Below are 10,536 nucleotides of genomic sequence, written 5' to 3'. Positions count from 1 at the left end.
ACACATTGGACTTAAGTACGCATTTTTATTCATTTTATACCTCAGAATTTCATCTTTAAGATAGTATTAGTGATGGTAAGATTGTTAAAGTGCCAATGAAAGATGCACATCAAGTATTAACCAACTCAAAAAGCCTTTAAAGAAATTGAACTGTATAATATAGAAATAAGCTGGTACTTATAACCTTTCAAATTGCTTGTTATTCAATTCATCTATTCTTTCCTATCCTCCATTTTCTTTAATTTAATCATATTATATATCATGAAAACCAGTATACTTAATTAAGCTAGCTTAAATTGATTTAGTTAAGCTGAGTCTCCACTGATTTGAAGTTTTTTTCTCCTTGTGAGATTTTTTAAAAAGTGCCAAATCTATTGGCTTTCATAGCTAAATTCAAAATTGTTGTTCACCAATATACGCTTTGAAAATATATTGTTGAAAAATATTTATTGCTTAAAATTGGGTAAAATACTTCTGTCTGAGTGAATTTATATGCATACAGGTATAGTCTTTAATAGCATTTCACACCTCCTGGGAAAGACACTGCATTTTTGACATAGTCACTGCCTCATAAACAGCAGAATCTCATACCACTCAGTCTTTTGTGAAACATGTGTAGGATGCTCATTCCTGTCCTACTATGGCTCTGAGCTTTAATTCATGAATATTAGATTTTTATCCTTCAGAATGCTAAAAGATGATGGCACTAGCAGTTTCTCAACACATATTTGTTCAATGATAGACTTGGGTGTCTGTATGAGATCATCCTCTGGCCCCCTCATCAGCTTCTGAAAGATCTTCTGGAATAGAGCAAATCTATAATATGTAAAGATTTTTGAACTATCCAGAATCCTTAGATATAGTTAAAAGGAATCCTACAGGTATTATTTTCATCCAATGGGTGAATTACCAGTTTCTGTGTTCAGCAGCTATGCGAAAACGTCTGCGACTTTCTATCAAATTCTAAACTTTGAAGTATAAGAACAATATCACATATAGTACCAAATTTAAGACACATGGGAGTAATATTATTTCTGGCAAGGATGTTAACTAAGCCTTATTATAGGTGTTTAATTAAAATATGTTGATTGATGAGAAACCTAATAAAAATTTAAGGGTAAGGCCTCTGCTGTTGCCTAGAAATTTTAAAACACACAGATTTAGCACAGTGTCTCATGTGAGTATGGCTGTTTGCATGTATGTGTTTACGCATACACACATGCAGTGATGCTAACACATGTACATATTCTAGAACACAGAACCACCAGGTTTTCAAGACCAAGTAATCTCTAAAATGATGCATTCTCTGGGCTAACAAATTAGCAAAAAAAAAAACCCTCTTTGAATGAACAAATCAGAAAAGTTGTCCTCTTTGAGTATGTGAATTAGAAAAGGATCTCTCTTGATAGCCCCAAAGACTAGATGGTGCACGTCTGTGAATAAATGGCACCTCTGCCTCTGAGCAGGTGGAGTCTGAAGACAGAGTACACAGCACTGTAACATGCATGTCACACACTCTTAAATCAAGTCCCTCCTGAAAGAGATATAAACACACTGTTCTAAGAGGGGTAGGTACATTTTGATATATTTACTAGATTGCATTGTAGACTGATCCTGACATCTTCCAGAGGTCCAAGGATTTGCCCAAGCAGGGCCCAGATCACCTGATTTATGTTCTTTACACTATATCGAACTGTAGTAAATTCACATCAGAAACTGTGATGGCCTATCTGAAGTGCCTAGCATGATGCCTGCCATACAGTAAATTTCAACAAATAATAGTTTCTCACACCCTTCTCTTCTTGGAAAGTCTATTTTTTTTTTTTTTTTTGTAAACTGAATTACAATTTCAAGTGAATCATCAACTGTACATGTGAATACATTTCAATTCCAGAAATATTCTATCATGATAATTGATGGGCTGAAAATACTTTGTGACCTACAGAACTTTAAGTTGGAGTGTCCCTTGCCTATCAGTAGATTATTGGATAGTTTGAATCAACAAGCATTTAAATATACCAGAGTCATGCCATGTTCTATTCTGTTTGTAATGATAACAATTACTCCTTAGTTATCTGCTGACAAGTCAGATTTTGGAATATTAAGTTTTGTGTTATCTCACGAGGGTCACCTGTAAATGATTCTTTTATATAACTCCATCTTATTTTTCACTTTAATTGCTTTCACCCCCATATTAGCCCCTACTTTGAGCTCCACTGTGAAGGTAGAAATTAAATATTTCTGAATTACCCTGAAATATATAAATATAGCTATATCTTCCGTAGTATGTATCTATAAATTAAATTTTAAAGAGCATGGATTTAAATATTACTACTTTGAGATGACAGACTGTTCTTTGTTGAATGTAATTCTACTGATATTACTCTAGATTTATTCAGTATCTAATAGTATAAACAAGTTCATATAAATTTCATTAACACCAATGTTTCTATTTTTTTTCTTTAGGAAATTGAAAAAAACAAAATTGATGCTGAAAATGACAAGGAATGGATGTTGTACATTCAGAAACTTCTTGAAGGACAGGTGTTTCATTTTTCTGTTTCGTATATTAAACTTCTAAATAAGAATTCCAAGCCTTACACTTTCACCAGATGTCTAACTTTTTGTAAACACTACCCCATTATTTACTTCTGTTAGGTAAAGAAGTGTTCCAATAGGTAGAAAGGAAAGTTAACCCTCTATTTGTGCTTTTAGACTTAACAAATGAAACAAATGCCTTGGGATAGAGCCAACATGGGTCTCAGCAAATGCATTAATTAAATTATTGAGTCAACCTCTGTGCTTGCTAGACTGAAAAGGATCCATTCTCTCAGACCTCTTAGGAAAAGAGATTCTTTATTATGTGTCTTTAAAGTTAGTAGTTGATATGGACACCTGAGGAGTTCATGGGTTTCAGTGACCTTTTACTATGGACCTGTTTCCAGTCAATTCATGTTTTCCTCACAGCCAGACAGCTGTTTATTACTGTGTCTTCCCGCATTCTCTACAATATTTTCTACTGAGACCTCGAGCAGCTTGTTAGTGGGAAGTAAATATTGATTTGGCATCCTGTCAATGCAGAAAGAATGAAAAAATTTCCACCAGAGGCCCCTCAAACATTTTCCTATCGACGTTTTCTGGGCCGAGTGGAAAGCTGCATAGAGGATGACAAGGCCAAGACGAGTTGAAATCCCTGAGGGGTCTATTGAGACTGCTGCTGTGACCTGTGTGATACTTTTTCTTCCCTTTCAAGTATTTTTTTAATACACATATAGTCTACTGGGATGCACCCCTCTTGTAAGTGATCAAGGGCAGTTTATTGGCAGGTGAGAGCCCTGCTTTTCTAGTCATAGCTAGCTTTTGTTTTGACATCACTGACAGCATGTAATGTATTCTAAAACTTTTTCATTATAGTTCTTTTGGCTCAACCTAATTGTTTGTTTTTTAAATGGACTGGAATAAATAAAAGCCAAAACATATTTGTCTAAGTACCCCAAAAATTGTCCTGTGATTTTAGGAAAGTAATTTTAAATGTTTCTGTGTAAAGATTAAAAATAGAAACTGATATTAAATGCAATTATTTTACATTTATATTAACAAGTATCAGTTTCTGTGCTTTTGGTAAAGTCAAGAATAAGTAAATAGTATATAAACTATTCATGTTAGTATCAGTTTGATATATTTTTGAGACATTGTCTGGAATCACTTTAATAACAGTAGGCAATTAAAAATCATTTGCTTAAAGTTGTGTAAGTGTAGATGTGCAGGTGCTAGACAAGGCCTTTTACACTGACTACTTGCTTTTGAGAACAGAGGCCGTTTCTTAATCATGTGGTACTCCCAGAACCTAGCTCAGTGGCTGGCATACCAAAGAATTCAATAATGATTGTAATGAGGTTTTTCTTTTCAACTTGAAAATGATAAAAATAAACTTTTAAATGAATTTTAAAATGTTCACTTTGTAAATATGGCCTGTATTTATTTGAATTAGAAATTTTATCATCAATTATGACTATAAAAACAATAAATCTATACGTATAAAGCTTTGTTAAATTTTGCTAAAACTGTACCGACACTGGACCTGAGTTTTTTTGGTTAACACATGGAGAGGTATATACATACATTCTACATTAGCTGAATGTATGCTTATTCTGTCCAGTAAGTATAAAAAAATCCTGTTGAAAATGGCATCAGACTGCTTAATACTGCAGCTTGATATAGTGCCTTTTTGTGCCACTGAGCCTGGACTCTGGAATATAATTGCCAGGCAGTATTGATTTAATTGCCCAGGTTTATTTGTGGACTCCTAATTATTGACTGGAGGTAAATTTAATGGAGCAGCCTTTATGAACCCTGGGAAACCGCTGCTGTTGCTGTTATACATAATGAACTGCATCATGTGCCTTTAGATCATTTTTCAAGCTAATTTTATTCCACTGTGACAGTATGATAACATTTAAAAGTCAAAGACTTTTATTTTATTACCGACATAGGTGGTTTTGCTGATGTCTTTGAATTTTGTGAGAGAAAAAATAGGTATTTCATTGGTTGCACTTGAGTGTCGCTTTATAATTACACCCAAGAGAAAAATCTATAAAATAGAATACATCTTTTTTTTTAGCCTACTTTTCTTCTCTCTCAATCCGAGCAATTATATTTGTCCTGAATTTTAGAAAAGGTTTTCTTTGCCCACCAGTTTTTTTTAGAGTCTGAGTTACACTCACAGGATTGTGTGGGCAAAAGTGTAATTATGTTCATTCATATGTTTTGTTTAGTTTATGGCTTATACCTCCTATGAGCTTACATCATCTTCACATTGTGGATAACTGAAGATATTTTCTAAAAAGTATTAACTCGTCCAATATTGATGTTTTGTTATTCAACTATTTTGACAAAATTATTGGAAAACCTCTCTTTTATGTCCTGTCTGTGTGTTAGGTGCTGTATGTGATCGAATCCTGAGATTATGAGGGCGAATTTGGCCCTGTGATTTTGTCTTTTGTTTGATTGGGCCAGAGAATTGCTTTCTGTTAAAAAAATATTTTTTTCTGCTTTTGTTTGATAGAATGTCATATTGATAAAATATTCACCACAAAATAAAAAGCTGTTCTTCCATGTGGTAGTGTGGAACTAATAATAATATGATACCTACTGCTGTTGTTAGCTACAAGTGCATGAGAACTAAAAGGTCTAAAATTTTAACTTATATATATTTGATACAGAACCCAAATATATGTCATTCTTTCAAGTAGTTGTGATGCTATTGGTAACTTTTGATATTTGACATTTCTCTGCACCTTATATTTGTCCCCAGAGATTTCTAGTAATTTCTAGATTTCAGTAACCACACTGAAAAAATCTTACTAAGTCTACTTTTATCTTTCTATGCCATAGCTGCCTTTAATTTCTTTGAACATTTTTATTTGTATAAATCTCTCTTTTCACACTGATATATTTTTTAAAACTTATAATTTATGGCAGAGACAAACAAGCAAATTGATAATTAAAGTAGGATGGGAGAAACCACCAAAATTAGTTTGTCTGTAGTTTAGGGAGTGGGAGGTAAGATAGAAATGGGCAAAGTGAGCTGGGACCAAATTATAAAAGCTTTTGAGCAGGGTAGGAATGTAATCAGAGTTGTGCTTTAGAAAGATGCTTAAGAGCAACATTGTAGGATGGTTGGAGAGAGGAGACTGGGAGCAAAAAGGTGTTCTAGGTAAGGGGCAGTGAGAGTCTGGATACAGCCTGGCCATAGTAATAGAAAGGCAGGAGACAGATGTGATCTACATTATAATGAGTGGCTAGATAGCAGTAATGAGATTAGATGAAGGGGTCTGGGTGGGAACCAAAAAATGGGTGAGTTTAATATACTACACGAGGAGAGAAAGATAATAATATCTTTAGAGGTTTAGGGAACAAAAGAGGTAAAGCAGTCTTAGTTAAACAAAAGAAGTAAAGCCAGGCATAAAATGTTACATATTGTATGATTCCATTCATACAAAATGTAAAAATAGGCAAATTTATAGACAGTATGTTTGTGGTTGCCGAGGCTGGGGGCATGTAGAGAATGGCTGCTTATGGATAGAATTTCTCTGAGGATGATGAAAATGCTCTGGAATTACTAGTGATGGCTACACAATTTTGCGAATGTATTAAAAATCAATGATTTATACACTTTAAAATGGTGGGTTTTGCTATGTGAATTATGTCTCCACTTAAAACAGTTAACTCCTTGATAATGGAAAATATTACAAAAAGAAAAAAAGAATACATTTAAAAGTAAATTTAATAAATTGCTTATTTCACAAGTGTTGTGCCCCCCACCATTAGCAGAGATTTCTTTAAATGCATTTGAACTTGAATTCTGTCTAGTGGCTGTAAATATGAGTAAATGATATAAATGATTTTATTTCAAACTCAGTAGTTTCTTTTCAGTCGACACATAAGGAGATGTCCCACCTTTATACTCTAATTGGTCTTACCTGTTCTCATATCCAAACAAGGAGTCAGTTTTTTAAACTTTGCCCACTACAAGACAGTGTTTATCTGTTCTGCCTATTCTGATCCCCCAAATTAAAATTATAATAAAGGTTATTTTTAGGCCTTTATGATACCTAAAACAGTCCCTTGTTCTTGTGACTTTATAAAGGCAATGAAAATAATTAGTGGAAATTAAGCTGAGCCTGTGCTCTGGAATCATTAAAAAATATGTGCCAGGTATTATTTCAGGTTTGGAGAATATGGCAGTGAATAAAAGAGATAAAAATTCACTACTCCTATAGAATTTACACTTCTGGGGATGGAGGACAATAAATAGTTAAAATGTATAAACTGTGAAATGTAATAGGTAGTTAACTTGAGTAGAATTATGGGTAGATATATTAAAATATGTATATATGTATAAAACAAATAATACATAGTTATAACCAGAGTGTGGGTCTTTACTAAGATTTCTATAAATATCCTTAGACATGAATGGCTAGAAAATGTGTCCTTGATGTTATGGTGTGTAGCTTTATTCTTTGTTATTTGCTAATTCTTTTTTAGGTTTCATTTTGTCCATTTTAGTCCACTTTGTATAGATCATTTTATTCTATTGGAACTATATCAAAAATTGTGTCTTTTTGCCTTTAGTTTTGGAGAATTTAAAGTACAGACGTCGATCAGTGGCTTTTCTTTACCTTTAAATATCCCTGTTCCTATTAGTTGCTTGAGATCTTGCAAATGCTGAAATTTAAAATGGCTAACTTTCCCCAGTGTCCTCTCTGCAAAATATGCTTACCTTCTACAGAATGCCTTGCAGTGTGGCAGTGGGAAGGGTTTTATAAATCTCCCTGGCTTTTGTAAATAGAATATACTACTAGCCTGAAGGTTAACTGAAAGTTTCTCCTTGCAGCTCTGAAGCCATTTACTCTGTAGTTGTTTCCTGTGTTGCACTTATAACAAACGCATTCACAAACAGACATACTCACACACTCACTCTGTCTCATCTATATAAGCCTACACACTCAGTAACCCACANTTTTTCATGTAACTCCTTTTCTTTTTTTCTCATTTTATTGTTTTCTTCGTGTAGTTTTATCTCCCCTAATATATATTCTTATGCTATAGGAAAACAAAGAAGTTTATAACCAGTATTCTAAAATTAAGTCTCAACCAAATATAAAAAGATTTCTGCCTGGAAGTTCTTTATTAACAGCTAATGCAATTGCTGTATATATTTGAAGTTAGTAATACTATTTATTTAACAAACTTTTATCGAGTACTGATAGTATGTAAAAGTGCTAGTCAGCATGGGAAACAAATGGGACAATTCATGTCTTTAAAAGGCTTAAACTCTAAAGTAGGAAATTAATAAGTGTTAGGATGCAGAGAAAATTGTACACTTGTATGTTGCTAATGATAATGTAAAAGGGTGCTGTTATTGTGGAAAACGCTATGGCAGTTCCTCCACACATTAAGCATAGAGTTACTGTATTATCCAGTAATTCTGCCTTGGGGTATATCTCCAAAAGAATTGAAAGCAGGAACTCAAACAGATATTTGTACACCAATGCTCATAACAGCATTGTTCAAAATAGCCAAATGATGGAAATGATCCAAATGCCCACCGATAAATGAATGGATAAATAAAATGTGGTTTATGTGTGCAATTTATTATTCAGCCTTAAAAAGGCATGAAGTACTGAAACATGCTACAATAGGGATGAACCTTGAAGACATTTTGCTAAGTGAAATAAGTCAGACACAAAAGGACAAATACTCTGATTCCACTTGTTTGAGATTAGTCAAGTTCATAGAGACAGAAAGTAGAATGGTGGCTGTCAAGGGCTGGTGGAACAAGGGGAATGGAGAGTTATTGTTTAATATATGCGGAATTTCAGTTTGGAAAGATGAAAAAGTCCTAGAGATAGAGGTGGCGATGGTTACACAACAACATGAATGTAATTAATGCCACTGAGTAAGTGACTTAAAAATGATTCAAATGATAAAATGTTTGTCATTTCTATAAGATAAAACAGTTAAAAAAATCTAAAGTAGGATTTATAGTCAGTATATGTGGGGACACAGGTAATATTCATTTTCATTATGATTTCCAAAACATTAGGAAACTCTTATTAATATAACAGCCAAATTGGTATAGTCAAATATAGTATGGGACGGTTTTGTCTCCTAGATAGACAAGTTCCTTGAGAGCACAGTGAGTTATCTTTTACCTCCTATACCATGCTAAGGGAAAACAAAAAGTCAGTAAATTGTGCCCTAAAAATATGGATTACCCAGAGAAGCATTAAAATCACTCATATTCTTGCACCTTGAAAAGCCCATCCAATGTCACCTATTCTGTTTTTTGTAACTTTCGAGAGATATTAGCAAGAACATTTTTCATCTAGATTTAGAACTAGATTTTTCCTTGACTGCAGAAAATAGAACAAGATACATGAAGCACAATGTGTAATAAAATCAAAACCCCATACTTAAAATGTTTGCATTGTAAAATATCTAAGCCAACCATTCTTCCAGAGCATGAGCTCTGCCTTGTGGAATAATAGGAAACTCAGTAACTGCTGAAGAAATCCATTTTCAGCATCACATGCCTGAGATTCATTCAGTTTCTCCTTATATTGACCAGAACTCTCTCTGCACAGTAAACTTACAATGGCTTATAGTCGGAAGACCTGGGGTTGCGTTCTGTCTTCACGCTAGTATGTGAAGAAGTTAGCTCAAAGCAAGTAACTAAAGCCTCTTTAACTCAATATCTTCAACTATAAGATAGAAAAAATACCACCTGACAGACTTGGAATGACAAAATAATGAATGCCAAAATGCATTATCCCTTGTAAAAGTGTTTTGTCACCCTTGAAAAGGATAATAACAGTTCGAGGCCTAGGGAAAATACATGGAAAATAACTCAAACTTAGAATGCTAGTGATTTCTTATGTTTAATTATTTTTAATTTATTTTAAAAGCATATCTTTTTGCTAGATTTGCTACTAGTCTCCCCAGAAGATGTCTAGCCCATTGCCTACTGTAGAGTAAATACAGTCATGCACTGCATGAGGACATTTGGGCCAATGACAGACCACACTATACAATGGTGTCCCCATAAGATGATAATGAAGCTGAAAAATTCTTTTTTTATTAACTTTTATTTTAGGTTCAGGACTACATATGCAGGTTATTATATAGGTAAACTCATGTCATGGGGGTTTGTTGTATAGATTATTTCATCAACCAGGTACTAAGCCTAGTACCCAATAGTTATTTTTTCTGATCCTGTCCCTCCTCCCACCTTCTACCCTCAAATAGGCCCCAGGGTCTGTTGTTCCCCTTCTTTGTGTCCATATGTTCTCATCATTTAGTTCCCACTTATAAGGGAGAACAGGCAGTATTTGGTTTTCTGTTCCTGCATTAGTTTGCTAAGGATATAATGGAGCTGAAAAATTCTTATTACCAAGTGACACTGTAACCATCCTAAGGTGGTAGCACAACACATTACTCTTGTTTGTAGTGATGCTGGTGTAAACAAACCTGCTGTGCTGCCACCCATAGAAAAATATAGCATATACAATTATGTACTGTACATAATACTCAATAATGATAATAAAAGTCTGTAACTAGTTTGTGTATTTACTATGCCAAATTTTTTTTTGGGGGGGGATCACAGAGTCTTGCTCTGTCTCCCAGGTTGGAGTGCAATGACGCAATCTTGGCTCACCAAAACCTCCACCTGCCAGACTCAAGCAGTTCTGCCTCAGCCTCCTGAGTAGCTGGGACTACAGGCGCATGCCACTATGCCTGGCTAATTTTTTTTACATTTTGCAGAGATTGGGTTTTGCCATGTTGCCCAGGCGGGTCTCCAACTCCTGAGCTCAGGTGATCTGCCTGCCTCAGCCTCCCAAAGTGCTGGGATTACAGATGTGAGGCACTGTGCCCAGCCTACTATGCCACGCATTTTATCATTATTTTAGAGTGTACTCTTCTACTTATTTAAAAAAAAAAAAAAAAAAAAAAAAAAAAAAAAAAAAAAAAAAA

General features: G+C 34.2%; 1 protein-coding gene across 1 annotated transcript in view; it reads left to right on the top strand.

The window, feature by feature from the left end:
* The window catches only part of LOC108520592 (centlein-like), a 296,774-nt gene that overhangs the window by 274,688 nt on the left and 11,550 nt on the right, over nucleotides 1-10,536 (top strand). The window contains 1 exon segment of the mRNA XM_017860004.1: nucleotides 2,467-2,544. Within this exon segment, the coding sequence (XP_017715493.1) occupies nucleotides 2,467-2,544 (78 nt within the window).

Source organism: Rhinopithecus bieti, unplaced genomic scaffold (genome assembly GCF_001698545.2).
Source record: "Rhinopithecus bieti isolate Rb0 unplaced genomic scaffold, ASM169854v2 scaffold_51780, whole genome shotgun sequence".
Classification (NCBI taxonomy): domain Eukaryota; kingdom Metazoa; phylum Chordata; class Mammalia; order Primates; family Cercopithecidae; genus Rhinopithecus; species Rhinopithecus bieti.
Note: the sequence above shows the minus strand (reverse complement) of the source record. Positions and strands in the feature narration are given on the sequence as shown.